Genomic DNA, 23,095 nt, shown 5'->3' with positions numbered 1-23,095 from the left:
AATAGTAACTGATTACTTACAACCTTTTCATGTTTGGTATTTCTCTAGATTCTCTTCTCAGTCAAAACTCACTTATTATAAATCCATTCTCTCCAGATACATGAAAGTTAATGGTTGTTAATGTTTCCCTGATTGGGAATAAAACGGTATTTCTCAAAGACTCAAACACAAAATAGGCAAGACAACCCACTACCACTAACCCACAATGGAACTCTGACTACATACCGTCTCAATAGACACCCAATTAGGAACATAGTAATAAGACAGCCAACACAATATAAGGTAAAAACAAAACAAAACACACAGACTAAGAAATGAGGAGGTCTTGGGGCGCCTGGGTGGTTCAGTTGGTTAAGCATATGTCTGTGGCTCAGGTCATGATCTCAGGGTCCGGGGGCTGAGCCCCGCATTGGGCTCCCTGCTCAGTGGAGAGCCTACTTCTCCCTTTTCCTCTGCCTGCTGCTCTGCCTACTTGTGCTCTCTACCTGTCAAATAAAAAATAAAATCTTAAAAAAAAAAAGAGAAAAGAGGGGCACCTGGGTGGCTCAGTGGGTTAAACCCGCTCAGGTCATGATCCCAGGGTCCTGGAATTGAGCCCCACAATGGGCTCTCTGCTTAGCAGGGAGCCTGCTTCTTTTCCTCTCTCTCTGCCTACTTGTGATCTCTGTCTGTCAAATACATAAAATCTTTAAAAAAAAAAAAAAAAAAAAAAAAGATCTTGAATATAGTCCCACTTCTGCTACCAATTAGCCATTTGATTATAGGCAATTTACTTGGTGCTTCTGGGCCCTATTTTAAAACTTCAGTTGTAAATGACAGTCCGTGCCATGAGATTTTTTCTGAACCAATGTTTTCTGATTTCATGCCTATCTATGAGATTGTATTTAAGTATCTATAGGCATATTGATTTATCTGGGACACCAGGGTGGCTCAGTCAGTTAAGCATCTGTCTCTGGGTCAGGTCATAATCTCAGGGTCCTGGGACAGAGCCTCGAGTCAGGCTCCCTGCTCAGTGGGGAGTCCGCCTCTCCCTCTGCCCCTCCTCTGGCTCATGCTCTTTCTCTCCCCACCCCCTGCAAATCGATTTATCTTTTTACTTGTAAATACTAATATAGTCTTAATTTGTTCCAAATATTGTCAAACTTACTCCAGGAGTCCGTTTTGTGGCCACGCTTTCTTCCATAAATGAAATCCTAGTTTCCTTAAGTCGTGAAGGAGGGGTAATGGATCTTCCAGGTGACAGAGAGGGAGAGGGTAAAGGTGGTGTTCGAAGTCCAGATCTCAAGATGGACTGAGGAGTGAACTCGGCAAATCCAGAAGAAGTAACTGACATGGCCAAAGTTTTCGCTCTCTGCAACAAACAACGAATAGAATTCCACCATTAGTATTTGTAAAGGCCACTTACATTAAGGACAGAGAAGGCCAACTGAGTCACAATGGTGCCTATATACTCAACTCCAATAAACACATCAGTAAAAAGTTTTATTATAGATTGCTGGAAAGAAAATAAAAAATTCTACCCAAGAGATTTCTATACCTAAGGCTACAAAACATAAAACTACACCCACAATCACTCTTAAGGTCTTGGTTATTCCCAGTTTAATACGTTAATAAAGAGTGCAGAGATAAATTATTTAATGGGTCCCTACAAAACTTTAGTTAGGTGAAGAGAAAGGACAGTGTGTGTATAAAAGAACCAAGCTTAATTACAGCAAATTAATACAAAATGATAAGCCTGACTTTAAGAATGTTTTATAAGAAATACAATTTCATCACAACAGTAACTGATGACTTATGAGAATCCTGATTTACCAGAATAACAATAATTAGCACAGAAGCTATTTAGCTGCAATAATTTCTTCCCTTCACTTCTCCTCTGAAGAACTAGCAACGCAGATGGTTGTACCCCATTAGATCCCCAAATTCCATTATATCTGTTAGGTTATACTGATTCTTTTTCAAGACTACTTTTGGTAGCAGACACAAAATTATTCCTTGATTTAGAGAATACAAAATGTGATTTTTTTTTAATGGATGAAAACTGGAATCACAGCCCTGGAGAGTAAATATCAGGCACTCACCAACCTTCTCTTCCACTTCTTTCAGTAACTATTTTAGGACTGACATTTGTTGAACTATCTTTTATTCACCTCAGAAAGTAAGAATCAGGGGCGCCTCAGTGGCTCAGTTGGTTAAGTGTCTGCCTTCTGCCCAGGTCATGATCCCAGAGCCCTGAGACTGAGTCTCATGTCAGCTCCCTCAGAGGTGAGCCTGCTTCTTCTCCCTCTCCCTCTCCCACTCTTCCCCTGCTTGTTCTCTCTCTTATAAATTAAAAAGAAGAAGAAGAAGAAGGAGGAGGAGGAGGAGGAGGAGGAGGAGGAGGAGGAGAATAAGAAGAAGAAGAAGAAGGAGGAAAGAAAAAGCAAGAAGCCCCTAGCTTCACTCTCTATGCTGAATATCCGGAAACAATGGAAAGAAATGAAGGTAGGGCACCTCCAAGACTCAATCCACAACACTGGACAAGCAGCCAGTGCACACAACTGCTGCGAAACCATTCTGACAACGGGAAGGGAAACGGTGCCTGCTCCCTGCCACCGTAAGTCTAGTTTCATGGTTTCCCAACTAATTATTTATCAGAGATGGTGGAGGAAAAGGAATTAAGACAGATTTACTGCTAGTAAGAAGGAGTAACAGAGTGCAATTTCATCAAAGGAGTGAGAGAATGTGAATTAAAAAGAAACCAGAGTACTAAAAGCATCTGACAGAAGGAAGAAGTAACAGCAAAATGGCAGCAGAAATGGCATGGGGTGGGGGCAAACCCAGGAATGTGAAACCCAGGAATGTGAAAACTTTTTTCAGAGGTTTTAAATTAAGGTTTCAACTTGTAATAACCAGAGACTTGGGTTACTCTCCGAACAACAATGTAATTGTAACTGTTAACCTTGAGTACAACATCAGGGAAGCACAAAAGGTCAAGTCTTGTAAAGTCTTATTTAAGAAGATTAAAAAAAAAAAAGGTACTGCCCCCTCCCCCACCCCACAAAGGCTTAAAGCTGTCAGTTATCCAGAGATATCAGAGATGGCTTATTTCTCCCTGCTGTGTGACAAGTGAGAACTTCCTAGCTTTACTACGAACACAAGGTATATAATACTCACCTTCACCACAAAAGGAGTTTCAAGCACATGTAGTTCTACAGTCCTAGAGGGACTGTGATGTGATCCTTTCAACAATGAACTGGATGCTAGGTATACAGGAGATCTTTTGGGGGTTTGCTGAATAAACCCCAAACGCTGACAAGGCTGGCGCACAGGATGGACGACCAGATCCAGCGGCCTGTAAGCACAGCACGCACACACGTACACAGAAAGAGCCAGGTGACTAACTTATCAAGTTATGGTGAAAACACAAACAAAAAATTTAGTATGCCATTAGACTCCATATTCACTGTTAAAATAGGGTAACCACATGAAATTGTAAGTTCAGTGAGGATATTAATATCATACTTTAAAAAAGTCAGAAAATTAATTCAGTAGTAAAACCGAGAATTAGGAATTCTGGATAACGATAAAAAAGAAAGCTCTAGTCCCCTGCCCTTTTACCAATAATCACTATAAAATAAATAAATTCATTTTTATGAACACATAAAAATTCCTTTTATCTACATGTGATATACATAATGAATACTGGCTTGCTTTACCTTTATGGTTTTTATTGCAATAAAAGACTGAGCACCAACACACACACAAAGTTAATTTTTTCAAATTAAAGAGTTCAATGACAAATGGAATCTCCAGATTCTGCTGGTTTTCTATAAAGTCCTGATGTAGTTCATGCAAATGATAAAACTAACCTCATCAGTAACTTGTATTAAATATGCATAGTCCCAACAGTTTAAAAACTTACAGATAAAGAATTTAAAGTGAAATTTTCAGGTTACAATTTCTAATGGGCCATTTGCATAGGCAATTTCCTAATGAATAGTCTATTTTACGGACAATTTCCTAGCAATACAAACAATATATTTTTACTTCCCTAAAATGACTCTGGTTCGGCTGAGAACGACCAGAAAGGTCCAGCATGTCCCCGTGCCCGGGAATAAAAACACCACATGGCTGTGCCTTGTCTTCGCATCCTCTACCTTCAAGTGAGATCTTCACAGTTGGGATAGTAGATGAACACAGATCACAGATGGGTGCCGGAAGACCCAGCCTGGTGCCCGGTGGGCAATATTACTGAAAGCATTTCCTTAATCCTTACTGCTTCTTATTCTGTACTAAGCACAGCTTTGAGAGATTTCCACCAAACCAAGAATATCCCATCAAGCCACTAACATTTGTTTCTCTATTGTCTAATTCTTCTCTTCCTTCTCTACTTCACCTGTATTCAAAATCTGTTATTTGTAAACCATCTGCTCACTTTTATACTGAACTATCCCAAATTGGAATTTTGTTAGTTGTCTTGCACTGAGCTAGTATTCCTGCTCAAGGTGTTTAATCATTATGAAGGACTCCTTCTCAAAAGCAGGGCCTGTCCAACAAAGGTACCTACTGAGTAAAAGCAAAATTCTTATGCTAATAAGACAACGTATCTAAATTATACTAAAACAATTATCAAGAAAATATTTTTTGACTATGATATTCTGTTTTTATTATATCCTCTTTAAAAATGTTAAATACTGCATCATATCTTAGGATTTCCACAAATCTTTGGGCATGGTGCACATTAGTAATGCATTTCATATCAAACACACACACAAAACACACACTGCACAGCACAGCACTAGCCTTACTATACGCAGTACCCAGGGATACGACCTCTGCTATTCCACCGAAAGATATGCCAGTCACAAGCCATTAAGTTTACTCACTACCCACTAATGCAAACCAGTTTGAAAAACAGTATTAGGGAACAGAATGATTTCTATAAAAATAAATATTCACACCTCAATTGACTTTCTTCCATCTGAGTTAATCATAGCTTTGAAGGATTCTCATAATACTTCTTTTTCTTTAGGTCCTTAGGCCATTAGTCATGAGTCTGAAAACTTTTATTAATTGCTCCCTTCTTGAACCCCAGATCTATTAAAGTACAAAGGGACTGAGAAAAAGTGACTTGTGGGGAAAAAATTGGAACTACTGCTAGGAAAACAGAATGATAATAATAATGACTTTTATTTGAAATAATCTTCCTGGTAATTAAAGGAAAACAACATCAATCTAATTAAATCCAAACCCCCAAACAGAAAACCCTCTCATGCTTTGAAAATATGCCCACTCTAAACAGCTTTGACTCCATCTGTTTGTAAATTATTAACTTATTCTGAGTACCTTATTCTATTGTAAATTCAGATCATTTTATTTTCAAAAATAACATAGTTTTGTTGATAAAATGTAAACAATCAAATTTGTAACGATCATAAGCATGCTTTGAGACACTTGTTCTCTGCTGTTGAGAATATGAACATCTTTTGCAACTACCCAATATTCTGAGATGAAATACAATTACCATTTCATCTTGGATATAGAAGTTTGACTTACTATTTATTTCTCTAATATCACAGTTTAAGTTGTACAAGTATTACTGATCTGAAGCCACGGAAGGCATTTTAGTGGGTTCTGTTGTACAGAAGTTTCAATAAGCCAAAATTAGTTAACGATTTCCAAAAATAACCTTCATTCAGGAATCAATCAACAAGGAAATTGTATTAAAAGAAGTTAACAGTTTATTTTGCTCATGATTTTTAATAAAACAAAGTTCACTTCTTTTCTCTAAGCATCTGAAATCATTAAGCCAAAATTCTAAGCAGGCTAGCAGCTGGTGCTAAAATTACTATGCTACTTCCCAAATTATTAAAAAAAAAAAAATTAAAAGCATTAAAAAATTATTAAAAACTCATTCAAGAATTTAAAATACTGCAACATTTTAAAGGTAATTAAAAATGACAGTGTAATTATCATCTAACATTGTGACTTTAAAATGATTTAACTAAGTCTTACCTAGAAGCTTTTTGTGATGCTTTTAAAATTGGTGTTCCAACAAATGCCTCAGGCACTTGCGGATGTGGCAGAGGAGATGGTTCTCTTTTAGGACTACAAGAAAACAAAAATGTAACTTCTCAGTATGTATTACAAAGAGTATTAAATTAAACTGTGCTTTAAAAGAAGGCGTTATCAGGTAGGAGAGGAGGGTTTTCACTTTTTACTTCGTACCTTTCTGCTTATTTACAAATAACAATAAACATAACTGCTTTTAAAGACAAAACAATTTTCCTACAATCAAAATAGTCAACATAGAGTTTTTCCTTTTTACACAGACTAATAAACTCTAAGGCTGGATGGCTCATGAGTGCTTTGGATACCAGGGAAAGAAAAATGAGTGGCAAGACCATAACAGGTGTTAAGGGAAGTGTACCTCTTGGAGGCTGAGGTGCCACCTTTAGGTTCAGCGCATGCCCAAATCTCTCCGATTTTAGACAACACATTACTGATGAAAGCAGATCTTGTTAACACAGCCCCTGCTGCAGCTTGCTTTGTAACAGTGGATAATGGTTGGGGTCTAGAAACTGTAAAACAAAGAATGCAAGTTTAGGGTCTACTTTCCTCTCTAAACCAGGATTTTACCAGAAGATGAATATGAGTGACTAGGACATAGGGCTCACAAGATAAGCAGTTACAGGTTATACTTAGTTCAGCAACATCTATGTAGAAATAGAACTTGGGACTTTTGGGAGGTGGTGATAATTTACTGTACATGTTCTCTAAAAGGTGGATGGGAGTGTCCAAACGAAATAAAACGAGATCCTTTATTCTGTTCTGCGCTAATAAATCAGCTATAAAAACCTCTAAGAAAGCTTTACATTCGGGGAGAGCAGGGCGACCCACTTAAAAAAAAAAAAAATAGCCCGCCACTGTAATGAATCAAAGCAAAAGTGAGCTGAATGTGAGAACAACAGTTTCAGGAGATAAATTACTTGATGTCCTTTCTCACCAAAGATATGTTTTTATGATAGTATTCAATCACATCTTACCTTCTCGAAGAACTGGTGATGTGGACAGGTGGTAAGGCTTAGCTTGCTCAACGGCTAATCTTCGCTGGATTTTAGGAAGGACTTTCCCATACTGCTCTACTATAGCATTTCGAACCTCTGATCTCTCCCGCAAACGAGGATCACGGTCATTCTATTAAACATGCCATAAACCGTAAACATTTATTCTTCGAAAGTGCTATGTTTATGTTTAGGTATTTACCATTTAAAACATAATTCTGAATACCTAACAATACCTTCCTTCTCCCATATCCATTCTTCCAAACCAAGGACCTCCTACACACACCTGACTGCATTATCAGTCCCCATCTGTCCTAAGTTCCACCCCTCCCCTGCCCAGGCTCGAGTTTTCTCCACGACTAACAACAATGGTCATCACGTACCAAGTATCTACATGGGTCAGGCGACGGTCACCTCTGACACATCATGCGCATCCCCACAAACAGATACTGTCATTTTACTGATGGAAGAACCAAGGCTCAGAGGATGTGTTCCGAGCACAAAAGAGCATCTGTCTGAGCCCTGAAGTCCAGGCTCCTCGCACCACGTAACTCCCACTGCTCCTCTACCTCCTCCTCTAGCTCCCCCCAAGTGAAGTGGTTAGGCTGGCAGGACTGTGGGCAGTTACCTAAATAGAAATGGCCTATGTAAATGGACCAGGGAAGTAATAATGTCCTGTTCCCACCGTGCTAGGATCTCCAAGGTCAAGGGGATACGAAGAAACCAGGTGGTTACCGAGCTAGAAACTCTCACACAACAGAGTTACCACTTCTCCTTACTCTCTTGGCCCCCATAATGGAACACATTTCACTATATACCGAAAAATTGGTCTTCAGAGTTTGATTCAGCCTCAGGGCAGAGACGTAATTGGCACGCTGCAGATAGTGAACTAGAAGGAATTCATGATTCCGAACACTGGTGCTGGACTGCAAGAATCTCACCAAGCAGTCCTAGGAAGAACCAAAAATACTCGTCAGCTACTCCCTTCTCCTGCGTTTCCGACAAGGGCGCGCTGGGGCACTGTTACCTGCTCGAGGTCTGTGAAAGGCAGCTTCAGCAAGTCCTCCATGAGGCCTGTCTCCTGGCAGACTTTGTACGTGTGCGTCAGGAGCTGCTCGACGTTCAGACTGGTGGAGTGCTGCCGCAGGAATGTCCAGGCCTCCACCATGTACCTGGAAGAGCGTTCCGCAAGGCCTAGTGTTAGAAAAGCCGTTGGAAGCTTTCCAAACGAGCGACCCACCTACAGAATCTCAGTGACACTCGGGGTTTGTGACGCAGGAGAACTCTGAGCTTTTCTTAAACACATCACGGCATCGTGACGTTTGCTGACCTCACGAGCAGACTTCATGTGAGGCTATTCTGGGTCGTTACTGGAGTACAGGACAGGAAAGCACAGAGCATACATGGGAGTGAGAAGACGAGGATCACTGTGGTGGGCAGAGGAAGCCGGGCCCTTACGGATGCACGCCACGCAGGAGAGCAGAGGAAGCGCAAGGAAGCAAAGACCTACGCGTGCAACACTGTGTGTATGGGATGCTGACGGGCTTATCTCAGTCAAAGAATATTCTGACTGATCTATAAGCAAGAGCTGACTGGAAAACACGGGTTAAATTAGGGAGTTTCAGACACCACGTGGGGGCCACGAGACACTGTCTTCTGTGGGCAGTGAGACATCAAACAAGTATTTCTTATGACACACTCTTGAAAAACAAAAAACCAAGCTTCAAACTGTATCAACAGTGACTATAATTGTAAAAAAATTAACCAATAAACAAAGCCTATGACTGTTTATGTACTTATTTACTTAAATAGGTAACAAAATGTCTTGAAAGATATACACTAAAATTGTCAGAACTTTTGGAGGGGCTGAAAACGTTCGGGGCTGTGAGACGTAGAATAAAAACTTGGCAAGTACATACGAATATCAGGGAAATAATTTTTCTTAAAAAAGCCATCATTTACCAAATTCTAAGTTAACACATAATTTTGGTTTCAATGGACAACTTCATAAAAAAGCTTTAGCTGTGGTTATTGAAATAGTCACGAATACTGACATAAAGACTTGTTAATAAATAACCAAGACACACGTAAGAAACACAGAATATGTGAACTAAGTCACATCGATTAATATTCAGCATGGAAATACACGGAAGAATAATTCGCACAGCACTGACCCCGACTTCCTGTGGATACAGAGTTCCTCAGGGAAGAAAAGGGCTCCCTCTGCTGACGGGCCAGGCAGGGCCAGCTGTTCATTTTATTGTTTTGGGACCAGAATATTTTAACATACTCTGCAGGACTTAACAAAGGTTAAGAACCCAGATAACTAACAAATTTACAGGTATTCCCTAAAAATCTAAAACTGCCTTGTATTTCACCCCATACCAGGACAGGGAGGAGAGTATGGTTGTTATAAACCTGAGTGTCTTAGGAGGGTAAATTTTTTCCTGCCTAAAAAATATGGGAGTATTAAAATGAGCACATTTTTATAGACAGAAAAATAAACAAGAAGGATGAATAAGTATATCACCATAAATTAAAAAGAAACCATATGAACATAAAGTTGAAGTAGGTAGGACATAATCTATTTGTTGAATCTGATGTAAGACTTGTATATGGAACCTTCACCATACTATTCTATTTCTGTATACACTGAAATCTTCTTTTAAAAATGCTTTTACCAAAATAAATTTCAGATAAATCAATACCTAAATGATAAAACAAAAACCATAAAAGTGGTAGCAGATACCATGAAGAGAACTAAAAACAAAAAATGACATTAAAGTGAAAAAACAAACACAAAAGTCAAATGAAAATACTGATAATTCTGATTTCATGATTTTCAACATAACAAAATCCATTCTAAAACAAAGTAAAAAGACAAATGACAAACAAGAGGGGGAAAAAAACCGTATGGATTACTATCCGTAACAAACAAAAAGCTCTAACATGTTAGGAAGAATAATCTCAACCACACACACAAAAACAAAAGGCAGTTCACAAGCAGGAAATAGCATCTTTACGAAAAGGCGCATTCTCTTACTATTTTGGTGAGATGAAACCTGTTACTCTATTACCACTTTCACCCAGCAGATGAACAAATACACCAGGTGATGGAAGTCAAGTGGCCTAACCTTCATGAGGGCAGTGTGCCGTGAGCTATCAAATGTCCCTTCCCCCAGTAGTTCCACTTTTAGGATTTTATGTCTTACAAACGAAATCTGCACCTGTGTAAAATGTGTGGTTACTCACGGCAATGGTTAAAATAGCAAAAGACTGGAAAATACCTAAATGTTCACTGAGGGGAGCTGGTTCGATAAATACTGACATAGCACATCACAGGGAACTACTACGCAACTGTCAAAAGTAAGGGAAGTCTCTTTGTCCTATCAGGATATCAAGTCCAAATTCAACAGGAAAAAGTACACTGTAGCAAGACATAGAGTGTGCTGTTTGTATTTTAGCACTGTTTGTGTAGGTGTGGTGGGGGGAGGTTGCTGAAGGGTAAATGCGGCCAGAAATGGGCCTGGAGCTGCTCCCATCAATGATGTGCTGTGATGGGACTACTACAAAGCTTTGGGGAAAGGAACACTCCCCAAACAGCCCGTCATCACGAAGGGCGAACTTCTTCAGCAGAAAAGCTGAGGAGATGAAGGGTGTGTGTCATGGCGGGGCTGGGGCCTGCATCCTAGTAGCTTGAAGCCACGCTGAGGGAGGTTCATTAAATGCTAGCAAGTAAAAAAAAAAAAAAAAAAAAAAAAAAAAAAAAAAAAAAAAAAAAAAATGCTAGCAAGTGCTTTCAAAAAGGTGGGGTGGGAGGGTTTAAGTAGGAGGGGGAAGAAACATACAATGTATTTGCTTACATAGGTCCACCACTAGAAATTATTAACACTGACGGGTACCAAGAAGCAGCATAGCAGGCTGGAAATTCACTGTGTATCCTTCTGAACCTTTTGGAAGCATGTAAGTATTTTACTATTGAAAATTAAAAACAAAACAAAACAAAAACCAACCCTAATTCCTGACCCTCCATCCACCAGTCCATGGAAATTTTCCAATTCAAAGTATGATGTCCACTCCTAATTGAGCAAATATAGTAAGAATAAGATTTATGACTTATTGAATATTAATCTACCAGGAGAGTTGATAAATAAAAAAATGATAGTTTTTTTCCATTTCCCCTCTAGCAGGAGACAACACTATCTCCAACTTCAAGAAAGCCTGTTCCATTGCCAACTTTAAATTTTAAAAATAAGAAAGCCCTCATACTCCACTACTCTCTGCTTCCTTTGGTTAAAAAAACCACGGTGGTGGGAAGCTCAATAAGAAAATTATTTCAATTGATAAAAGGCTAAACTACTGTGTTAGCAGTAAAAGTCCTTTCATTAAGGAATGCACAGGGGTACTCGGTGATACAGCAGCAGAAACAGGCTGACATATGATCCTGTGTCAACATCCACACACTACACGAGTATAACTCTCATATGCTCTAGGACACAAAACTCTGACTCGCTTCGCCACAGTAGTCTGGCATAGCACCCGTGCGGAGTCTAAACCCATACCACTCAACAAATGCCATTTTAGGCGGCCCTGTGGTTTTACCTCTGCGTGTCCTCTACGGGACACTTCAAGACTAGATAACGAAGACTTTACTTAAGACAAATCATGTTTAGAAGTTACGCAGTGTGTTTCTGTTGTCGTAAACATGAATATACAATGTTTGCTATGCCTGAAGGACAGGGAATGGGGATCTACCCAGCAAACCACAAAAATGTGTTGTGAATGAACTCAAGGATAACAGGATCGTAGAGGAAAAACAAGCAACCTTTCAAAGGTGTTTTTCCAAGGTTCCAACATCTGTTTTTTCGATGTCAGCATTAGTGATCAAGGACAACCTCTTTCACGTCAGTAGACTGAACCAGCTTATATGCAACTGAAACTAATTTACATGCTGCCTGGCTACCCAGTACCGGGACGCTTAGCCCATTTTCTTAAACCTCTACCGCTATAGCTTCTTTAAATCTTGTCTTGCCCTTAAATTCATTCCAGATTTATTCGGCTAGCCAAACATTTGTGGCTAATTCAGGTTATTTCACTTCAACAAGTACTTCCTAATTTATTACTTTCGAGGACACTGGCAGTGTCCTACCTATCTAATCAACCCATTACCATACTACAGAACTCCTCTTCGACCTGAAATTTAGAGATTCAACCCTCTCCTCTCAGAAATACATTGAGAACAAAGAAAGCTTAACTTTCAGAGTGCTGGTACTGAAGTAGCGTTTGGTTCATAAACAACAATCTGGGGTGAGTGAAGAAACGAATTTCTAAAAATATAAAAATGACCCACCAACAGAACTGACAAAAAAAAGTGAGTTGTACAAAACAGTTACAATCTCGTAAGAAGTATTAGCTCCAAGCAATTTCCCCAAATCATATGGTTAACAAGAAAACCCAAATTACCAGACAACTGTATTTCCAATCATGCCTTTAACTTGTCACAGTTGTCACATACGCAAGTAACTACAGCAATACACACGTACAGCTGTAATATGAACAGATCTCTAGCATGCAGATTAGAGAGCACTAACACTGGCAAAGGGAAGAAAAGGAACAATGTAAAGACAGGACCTACTCAAATCCCCACCTGCTCAAATCCTATTTGGTTCACGTATTTAAGACACAAAACCTGATTTTACAACTCAATAGGGCTTTATCCTGCCTTTGTGTCTTTGGCTCCTCCCCCCGCCCCCCACAAACCTCAACTGCCCACAGGGGACATGCCCACATTGCCATTTAGCAAGAGAGAGAATTCTGAAGCTCAGTTTGGCTTCCCCTTTTACTTGAGTACTCCTTCTTCATCCTACTCTAAAATAAAAGGTTTTTTACATTTTTCTTCACGTTGACAATGAAGAATCCTAAGAACAGGATGTAAATGCAACCAAAGCAAAATATTTTATATGACTATCTCATGAATTCCATTTTATTAACATATATGATCAAGACTTCAACGGTGTTTTCAAAACATGTACTTACTTATTGGAAAGCAAAACGGTGAGGTGAAGGGTAACGTCCTCACCGCTGGACACTGTGGGCTTCATTGTCTGAATGTATCGGAGGGCTTGTCTGTGCTCCCCCTGACTCATGAAGGCTTCAATAATCTTTGAGTGTTGCCATGACACAGGTTTTACAGTAGCTGGGTGGAACAGAAGATCCAAGCCACTCTGCAAAGGGAACACGAAAAATGCTACACGCACATAGAATGTGCGGCACTTGGACAAAAACACCTAGCCTTTAAAAAGACAGGGGACACTACAGCCACAAACAACACTTTAAACATAACCTGTCAAGTTCTATTTTAATCCGTGGTACATTTTATTTTAAATAAAAGCCTAGGGCGCCTGGGTGGCTCAGTGGGTTAAGCCGCTGCCTTCAGCTCAGGTCATGATCTCAGGGTCCTGGGATCGAGTCCCGCATCGGGCTCTCTGCTCAGCAGGGAGCCTGCTTCCCTCTCTCTCTGCCTGCCTCTCTGTCTACTTGTGATCTCTCTGTGTCAAATAAATAAATAAAATCTTAAAAAAAAAAAAATAAATAAAAAAAATAAAAAAAAAATAAAAGCCTAGCAAAAGCCCCATTCTTCTGAGGCCTGGTTGAGATCTGATGTAAAATCTTTCCACCACCAAGGTCACACATCAATACCAAGTCCTGCCTTCTATGGCAACACACCAAGCGGGTCTCTAACAAAACAATGGCCAAATCTGCACCACTAGTAATTGTTTACTACTTATTTCCTTCTTTAGACCTTGTGGGACCTGGGGTCCTGAGGTGTTGCATCTTTGTATTCTCACTGCCAACGACAGTGCTTGATAAAGGTATCGACTGAACGGAGTCCGTAAATTACTCCAGAAGTAGACTGAGTCGTGTCTTTAATATCACAGTTAATCCAGCTAGTACTTCTTTCTGAAATTCTAACAGCTGATGAAAGCTTACATTATCAGTGAACAGACTTACCGCATAGTCATTATGATCTATCAGCCAAAAGCCTTGAATAAGTTTCACCTGGCCCCAAGGAATGGCAAAGGCAGTGGGAAACGACTCAATGCAAGTATCTGTTTTGTTTGGGAAGGAATACATAATATCAAGCAACAAATAAATGGTCTTTAAAAAAGAGAATTAAGGATAACAACAAGAAGAAAATCTCCTACATATCTACTTGTATTAGAGATCGAGAGACTACAGCAGCAGAGGCTTAAAGAGGCTGCTTTCAGGATTCCGAAAGCCTAAATGGATATCCTGGTGTGGCAGTGTTATTAAATGACTGTCCAGCCAGTTCTAGATGCAAATTCACACTCAGTAGTAAGTACCACTGCAAAAGAGATGAACAAAAGCCCACTTTCCTCATGAAGTCAGTAGCTTATTAGCACTGAAGAGGCAGAGGTACAGACAAAACTCCAGTTATCAGCAAAAGCCAAAAGCTAAAGCAAACACATCATGTAACTTATAAATTATGAATGGAACTACACATTTAAAAAAAAGATTTTATTTATTTATTTGACAGATAGAGAGAAGCAAACTCCCCGCTGAGCAAGGAGCCTAATGCAGGACTTGTTCCCAGGACTCTGGAACCATGACCCGAGCCAAAGGCAAACGCTTAATTGACTGAGCCGCCCCTCCCTGGAACTACACATTTTTAAACTCAGAAACTGACATCAGCACAAAAATACTATTGCAAATAAGACTGGGTTCAGACCTGATGCCTAACATAATATTAAACTAACTTATGTATTCGCATTGAACACATAAATTAAGCTCATTAAGAAAGATCATTCGATGCCTGGGTGGTTCAGTAGGTTAAGCCTCTGCCTTTGGCTCAGGCCATGATCTCAGGGTCCTGGGACTGAGTCCTGTATTGCGCTCCCTGCTCAGTGAGGAGCCTGCTTCTCCCTCTGCCTGCCACTCCTGCTTGCGCTCTCTCTCTCTCTGACAAACAAATACATTAAATCTTTAAAAAAAAGAAAAAAAAAAAAAGAACGAAAGAAAGAAAACCATTTGGCCAGCAATGTTTCAGAATTGCTGTTGGTAACTCTGATGATGTCCAACACACACACACACACACACACGAGAATCTGATGACAGCTGTGGATCCGAACCCCAGAAAATTAAATCTAAAACAAAATTCTGCATAGTTTCAGGTTTGCCATAGACCATCCGAACCTAAACAACAGACCCTGGGTTAACTTTCCTTTAAAAAAACTGCAGGGACACTTGGGTGGCTCAGTGGTTTAAAGCCTCTGCTTTCAGCTCAGGTCATGGTCCCAGGGTCCTGGGATCGAGCCCTGCATCGGGCTCCCTGCTCAGCGGGGAGCCTGCTTCCTCCTCTCTCTCTCTCTGCCTGCCTCTCTGCCTACTTGTAATCTGTCAAACAAATAAATAAAATTAAAAACAAAAAAAAACAAAAAACAACTGCAAATGTGCAGCTGAGATTGGATGAGACGTTTGAGGTTCCTATTACTCTCAAATTTTATGATGCACGTAATATAGGAATTGACAGTGTTTAAAGGATACAACAGCATGTTTGCTTGTCTCAGTGACGTCATCCAAAAGGTATATGTCAAGCAGTGCCTGTAAAAGGAATAAAAAATTCAGTGTGTTTTTTTATATGTTCACTCATTCACACTTCCTAATTCTCCCAAGGCTGTGCCGGGCGGGAACAATACCCCCAGCAACCGCAGTCTTCAGGGGGAGCACGTGGCCAGAAACGTACGTGCAGACTGGATGGAGGGTATTTTCCTGTGCCTCCTTCATCCCGCTTCCACAACCTCTCAACGCCGTCTCCCAACTGAGACACCATTTCGTCAATCATCAGGCAATCGGGGTTCCATTTCCCTCTGCAAAACGGGCAACATTCAGGATTATTTGCCATTCGTGTTTATTCCAAACTCTTGTGATCCCCACAATCCAAAGGAGAAGAGAGTTGAGAACAGGACCCCGTTTGGCACCACGTGAAGTCCAGTCACCAACAAGAATTAGATGAACCTGCAGAGGCCTCGGGCTTGGTCGCCAGCAAGCCGGTGCACACAGGTTCCCCGGGGGAGAGCGCGGTCCAGCCGCCAGATGCCTGAGCTTGCTTCTACCATCCAGAGCAAACTGCCCAAGAGCATGGCAGCCAGTCGGGTATAAACACCCAGCAGTTCAGTCAAAGGGCTATGAGTTCCCTTTCACCACCCGAGTCTTCTGACCCAGCGATTCCTTCAAAAACCTATCCCCGAGCGCCTGCAGTGGTCAGCAGAACCTGCCCCTGCCTCATCTACAACAGCAGTTCCCCCTTCCTGAGCCTTCCCTGACAGCACCGCACCAACCACTCCACCTTTATTTATGTGGCCTGTGAGACTTAAGTGACAAGCAGGATTAGAAAACGTAGCAAAGCCGTTCAGGGACACACACTTAGGAACTAACAGATCTAGAATTTTAAAATATGCCTGACAGGGGCGCCCGGGTGGTTCAGTTGGGTGAGCATCCAACTCCTGGCTTTGGCTAGGATCACGATCTGAGGGTCGTGAGATGGAGCCCCATGGCGGGCTCTGCACTCAGCGGGGAGTCAGCTTCACAATCTCTCTCTCTCTCTCCTTCTTCTGCTCGAGTGTGCGCTCTCTCTCAAATAAATAAAATCTTTAAAAATTAAATAAATATAATATGCCTAATAAATCTCCCACCTCGGTGCCTAGGCTCCGAGATTATTTCTTCCAAAGGACCGGACCCCAAACTTGCCACACACCAAATTATAGACAGCACGGCCTTCTGGGGACTGATTTCTGGGGGATTCTGACAACACACCTGACGTCCGTGTTCGTGAGCCACCGCGGTCATCGTTGCGTGCTGTGCTACAAGCGTCACTCCCACCCAAGGGACAAGGCTATATAATCCCTGCTCTTTGTTCTATTACCTCTGCTTCATTATTTCAAAGGGCCCATGAGAGTAACATTCATGTATATTAAAAGGAAAAATAAAGGAAATAAGACAAAAAGAACAAGAACACGGTGGCTAAAGGGCCTGTAAAGCAGCTGTTAATGGAAAGAACGTCAGAGCCTAACCGGTGGCAGCCCCGCGGCTTTCTGATGAACTGGGAGCCGTTGTCATTTTCTAAAGCAGAATCCTCAGACTCTCAATCTCACAAAACAAACGGAGGGTTGATGGGGGGGCTGGCGGGGGGGGGGGTTACGGACACTGGGGAGGGTGTGTGCTGTGGTGAGCGCTGTGAAGTGTGTAACCCTGGCGACTCACAGACCGGTACCCCTGGGGAAAAAAATACATTATATGTTTATATAAATAAACAAACAAATAAATAAATAAATAAGAATCCTCAGGGGGCGCCTGGGTGGCTCAGTGGGTTAAAGCCTCTGCCTTCGGCTCAGGTCATGATCCCAGGGTCCTGGGATCGAGCCCCGCATTGGGCTCTCTGCTCTGCGGGGAGCCTGCTTCCCTCTCTCTCTGCCTACTTGTGATCTCTGTCAAATAAATAACATCTTTAAAATACATAAATAAAAATCCTCAGGAAAAATATATGCTTAAATGACAGAATCTCTTCTAATAAATCAACTGTGGTAACAACTCTTAATTAGGAAATACTGAGAAGCCACACTCAAATTATCAAATGAGGTGTAACAGGTCAAGGCAAACACGCAAATGTTACAACTAAAATAATAATTCTAGTAACAAATTCTGTCACTTAAGAATTCCACGCATTTCATCTTTCTGTAGCCTCATGAATTCTGTTCTGAGAAAGCGATGACTTCTTACAAAAGTAACTTCTAAGAGGTTTTGGAAAATTCTGGAAGGTACCTTGCCAGACGCTCACACTTCTGTCGACGACTGGTGTAGTAGTTCTGAATTACAGGGTAGTTGTAGTACAACCTGGACAACTGCACAGCATCATCTAGAGTTTTTTAAGAGTCAGAAAAATTAGTAATATTTCCAAAACATCCCAACAATACCTAAGGTCATCCACATTAATATTTTACTATAACTGCATGATACTGTTTAGTCTGCAGGCTTCCTAAATTTAAGTAATAAATACACATCCCTTTATTAACAGATACACAAATGAGAAAACAGAGTCTCTCATAACAGTTGGTTAAAAACAAGGATGTTGGCCTAAAACTCTGGAAAAGCTATTCCAGAGATGATTCTACCCCCTTAATCCTTAATCACTCATATACTTAGAAAGCAAGCAGTATTCACTATTTAGGTAAAAATCACAGAGAATAATGAAAGTAAGGTCAACAACAATTAAGCAAAGGGACAGAAGGACTTCTCAATAGAATCTAACGTGTGCCCTGGAAATGCAGGAAATTAGAGGCCTTAAAAGTGTTCTCTACAAGTAGAGCAAAAGTCAAATCTAATTCTTGGTAACATAAATAAGCTGAAAAGAGGTATTCGACTGACGGCAAATAATCTTGGTTAATAAGCATATTAAAACAACTCTTAAGGAGAAAAAGATCAGCAAACAAGATGATAAAACCCAGAGCTGAGTGGATCTAATTTATAGCCGATGATATCACTGAATCCTTTGTCAGAGGCCCTTTTGTTTACTCTTTCCTTTTATGTCATTTGGCCCAATATGCACGTATGGCATGCCTGTGCATCGAGCGCGGGGCAGGGCACTCAAGACACAAAGTGAGAAAGAACGTTTAAGACTAGAAGAAAATGGAAGAGGGATGGTGGAAGAAAGGCAACCCGAAAATGAGAACCCCTCAAACGACAGAGATTTCAGAAAGTCTCCAGTAATATCCGCAGCTGAAGTCCGTGTTTTACCTGAGCCCTCGGGTAAGAGCCCGGAGTGACAGAACCAGAGCACCACCTGCGTGTACTGGCCGATGAGCCGCGTGATCAAGCACTTCTTGTGCAAGTCCATGAGGCCTGCGGAGACAAACACCGGCCGTGTAACGTGCAGTGCATCAACCGTGTGGAAAATCAAGACCCTGCCCAGTTCTCAAAACTTTTAACAGCGTATGTGGATTCTTCAGTATACTTAGCCTGAACAGAAAACCTCCACAAAGCCAAAGGGGGTGACTCACTAAGTAGACGTCTGAGCTACATGTGCTTCCACCTAAGCTGCATTTCCGAAGTCGAACGCAGCCAGTAACACAGACCAGCAGAGGGATATTCCTGTAGGTTGTTCAAACCGGGCCTTTACGTGAAACTGGCTATTTTGTTTAAATGGCAAAACAAAGACAAACATTTATAATGACCTCTGTGAATAAAAACTTACATATAATTGAAGAATTTGAAACTCTACTGGAAGTACGTACGCTACCTTAACAGTAAGTTTAACCTGCAGATTTCCCAAGCTTGTTTAAGCATGGGCTCAGGGCACATCTAGTAATAGTCTGTAGTTTCCATTTAAAAAATAAAAATAAAAACGGTCTCTTCGTACTTTGCACAATGATGCATCTAAGACAAGGAAGTTTATTCTTCCTTGAAGTAAAATTTAAATAAAAACTCATTTATATGAGACAAAGAGCACACCTCTCTCCGTGATCTCCTGGGCCTCTGTGGTGAAACAATTTAAGACGGAATTAAGGTTGCTGAGAAGCAAGTGGCACTGCTGGAGAGCCTGTATGGTCTGTGGGTCGATGAAACGACACGAGCCATCAAATAATGGTATACCTGTCCAGGAGAAAATGCCAGATTAGTTCTGACACAATAAATCCAAATTAGTTAAAATCATAAAGGCAAGATTTCTCAAACTCCTATTAACTACAGAGTTAGACTACACATTATGAGACTTTGAAATGGCAAATAACCTTAAGAAACCCAGAAGGGACAAATATAAATTCCTAGTTTTTTAAGATGCAGAACAAGGTAAGCAATGTGAGCAGAGGAAGGGGACATGGAGTCAACTTCAGATTGACTAGAAATGAGTCTATTCATTAAATGCTTCCCCCTCAAGTAAAAATCTTTCCTATCAGATCTTTTACGTGCCACATTGTTTTGTGATTATTTTGTAAGAGCAGTTTTTCCATCTCCAGTGCTCAAAAGTGAGACACTAAGACTCAGATAAAGGCATATAATAAAACTGCGTGCTTGTTATAATTCACTGTAGACTTGGTTGTCCTTTCATTTTAAACTCAACAATGAATTTTCAGATCCATTTTTGGGGAAAAAATGGGTATTTTAGTTGCTACTGGTTACATGTTTTAGATAAGATTCAATCACATTAATATTTATTGGGTAACTGGGAACCAGAAAACATATCTTAATTAGAAATCCTTTCTCAAATCAAATTGATTTGCTTCACTTCCCATACATTTAAAATACTATGCTTTGTGTTTTTATACATTTAGGTTTTTAAAAAAAGTCCATTAACCAGTAATGCAGCTCAAGGCAGCAATAATGGCTGAGTTACCAGGTTCAAACCTGATGTACCATATTATGCTCAAAGTGTAATAATGGCATATAATTTATGAACCAATCTGAATTTTTTTCTTTTTTTACATGAATTACATAACCCAGTCCTGAATAGAATTTCCACTCAAAAAAATACATTTTTTGGCCCTAACTCTGAATTACCAGGTGTTTGCTCCTGACTTCAACTAAGTGATTATTTAAATATTTAATAATTATTCAAATAATTAATTCAATTAAGTATTTATAATTATTTCATATTTATGTTTTGTAAGTATGACCTAAAAATACTAAAGAACCCCATGTCTCTAACAGTAGATTCTCTACTAAAAATAACTTAATTAAAAAGTCCATTTAATTCATTCATCATTGATACAATGATAGAAATAACAAAAATATATACTTCTAAATCAACTTAAATTACACTTCATGTACGGGGCAATCACTTTATTTTTGCACATATTGGGTTTCTGATATTTATAGGATACCTCAAAACTCAGATGAACGACAGATGAATGAATAAGCCTGACAAGAGGAAAAATTACTGCAAATGACTGATAACGACACCTGCCAGCAGAAGACAGAGGTGATGAGTTTTGCCCTCCTCTTTAGCTTTTTTTTTGGTTATAAATATTTTGAACAGAAAATGAGTAAGAAGGGTACCTTCTGAGGTCAACTGGCATACCCCCCCTGACTCCATCATCAGCAAACTTCATAATTTAATCTCTTCAGATCAAAGATAATGTACAACTCTGAAACTTGGTTTTATAGGCATGTTAACACGTTGCCAGTTTAACAATCGAATGCAAAGTCTTGCTCAAGAAAGAATTTTGTCGGGGCGCCTGACTGGCTCAGTGGTGGAGCATGTGACTCTACAACTTGCAGTTTTAAGTTCGAGCCCCATGCTGGGTGTAGAAATTATTTAAAAATAAAATGTTTAAAAACAAACATAAAAATAATACTAATTTTGCCACCCCAATATGAAAAGAAAAGTTTTTCCTCTGAGACTTCTTTAAAGAGTTTACAACTTCAGGGGTGCCTGGGTGGCTCAGTCAGTTAATCATCTGCCTTCAGCTCAGGTCATGATCCCAGGGTCCTGGGATAGAGTTCCGATTTGGGCTCCCAGTTACACAGGAAGCCTGGTTCTCCCTCTCCCTCTGCCTGCTGCCCCTCCCCCAAACTTGTGCTCTCTCTCAAATAAATTCATAAAATCTTAAAAAAAAAAACCAAGTTTACAACTTCAAAATGATTAAAAATGATGACTGTCATGTACTTAAAACACAAATCGAGGTTAATATTTTAATATAATACTTACAAAGTCTGTCAAATTCCTCTTTTGTAAAAACCACTTTATTCCATGTCCACTCAAGAACAAAGCGAAGATTGGCCGCAGAATTTGGTTGTTCTTATTAGTAAATATCAACGGAAAAAATTAAAGGATTATTAATTACAAACAAAAAATCAGTAGCTCCAGTGGGGAACCCTGACCGAGACTACACTGATCAAGTGAGCAATGGGAACGTCCACACTAACAAACTGGTAGGAAACACAGCAAAGAGCACACTGTTTTACGCAGTGCTGCTGTGAAGAATGTCAACTCTGAATCTAATCAGGAGGAAAACTTAACAACACCCACTCAAAGGCTGTCTGCAAATTGATAGGCTTATCTTTAAAAAAAATAAAAGCCAATTTCTTGAAAGATAAAAGCTTGGGAATTATATGAGATTAAGAGAGATTAAAAGGACATAAAAACTAAATACAAAGTATATGCTGGATTCCATTCTGGATTCTCTATCCCTATCAAGGGATATCCCTAACGTCCTTGGTTACTGGCACAATTAGTAACATTCCAGTGATGTTTGGGGATCAGATAACAGCATGTATCAATGTTTTTCTGAATTTTATAAGTATAAAGGGTTTTGTAATGAATGTTCTTGGTCTTGGAAATAATACTGAATTACTTACAAGTAGAGAAATGTTGATGCCTTCAACTTATTCTCAAATGACTCAACAAAAATAAAGGGGGTGTAGCATGTGTGTTTTTAAAAGAGAAGGATACACAGCAACTGGGATGAATCCCAGAGAATTTTGCTGAAGAGTCAATCCCAAAGTTACATATTGTATAATGCCATTTCTAAACATTTTTGAAATGACAAAATTACAGAAGTAGAGAACAGACTGGTAGCTCCCTGGGGTTATGTGTAGGGGGACATAGGTGTGGCTATAAAAAGGACAACATGGGGTTCCTGACTGAGATACTGTACCAGAGGCTTACCAGCTCTTGCAGGGGGAGGGTGGTGATAAAGGGTAACACAGGATCTCTCTATACAATGTCTTAAAATAGCAATGTGAATCTACAATTAGCTCAAAATATAGTTTAACTAAACCCCCCAAATTAATCATTTAAAAAAATTTAAATATAAAAGTGATTTTTTTATTTGTTAAAAACCATAATCTTACCTTCTTTTGTCCACTTTTTGATACAACCAGTCAGAAGTCCCAGGCAACTTGTGTGGATCGCTGCTGACAATATAGCTTCTAACTGTTCTTCCTGAACCATGAGTTTAAAAAAAGACGGAAAAAGAGTAAGACATGAGGATAGAGGATATCTGATCACAGGCTCAGAGAGAGCAAGTTCTATAAAA

General features: G+C 40.0%; 1 protein-coding gene across 8 annotated transcripts in view; it reads right to left on the bottom strand.

The window, feature by feature from the left end:
* AHCTF1 (AT-hook containing transcription factor 1) overlaps positions 1-23,095 on the bottom strand; it is a 79,291-nt gene that overhangs the window by 16,885 nt on the left and 39,311 nt on the right. For all 8 annotated transcript variants that reach the window (XR_004383292.1, XM_032862864.1, XM_032862862.1 and 5 more), the window contains 16 exons: positions 22,911-23,001; positions 21,766-21,855; positions 19,572-19,712; positions 18,858-18,962; positions 17,886-17,979; positions 15,811-15,934; positions 15,612-15,668; positions 14,058-14,204; positions 13,083-13,270; positions 8,074-8,218; positions 7,865-7,996; positions 7,029-7,179; positions 6,413-6,563; positions 5,998-6,090; positions 3,157-3,334; positions 1,148-1,351 (listed from right to left, as the gene is read on the bottom strand). Coding sequence is in view for 7 of the 8 variants with exons in the window: in XM_032862864.1 (XP_032718755.1) it covers positions 1,148-1,351; positions 3,157-3,334; positions 5,998-6,090; positions 6,413-6,563; positions 7,029-7,179; positions 7,865-7,996; positions 8,074-8,218; positions 13,083-13,270; positions 14,058-14,204; positions 15,612-15,668; positions 15,811-15,934; positions 17,886-17,979; positions 18,858-18,962; positions 19,572-19,712; positions 21,766-21,855; positions 22,911-23,001 (2,091 nt within the window). In the remaining variant the exon portion in view is untranslated. The remainder of the gene's footprint in view (positions 1-1,147; positions 1,352-3,156; positions 3,335-5,997; positions 6,091-6,412; positions 6,564-7,028; positions 7,180-7,864; positions 7,997-8,073; positions 8,219-13,082; positions 13,271-14,057; positions 14,205-15,611; positions 15,669-15,810; positions 15,935-17,885; positions 17,980-18,857; positions 18,963-19,571; positions 19,713-21,765; positions 21,856-22,910; positions 23,002-23,095) is intronic.

This window comes from Lontra canadensis, unplaced genomic scaffold (assembly GCF_010015895.1).
Source record: "Lontra canadensis isolate GAN:19392208 unplaced genomic scaffold, GSC_riverotter_1.0 scaffold24, whole genome shotgun sequence".
Classification (NCBI taxonomy): domain Eukaryota; kingdom Metazoa; phylum Chordata; class Mammalia; order Carnivora; family Mustelidae; genus Lontra; species Lontra canadensis.
Note: the sequence above shows the minus strand (reverse complement) of the source record. Positions and strands in the feature narration are given on the sequence as shown.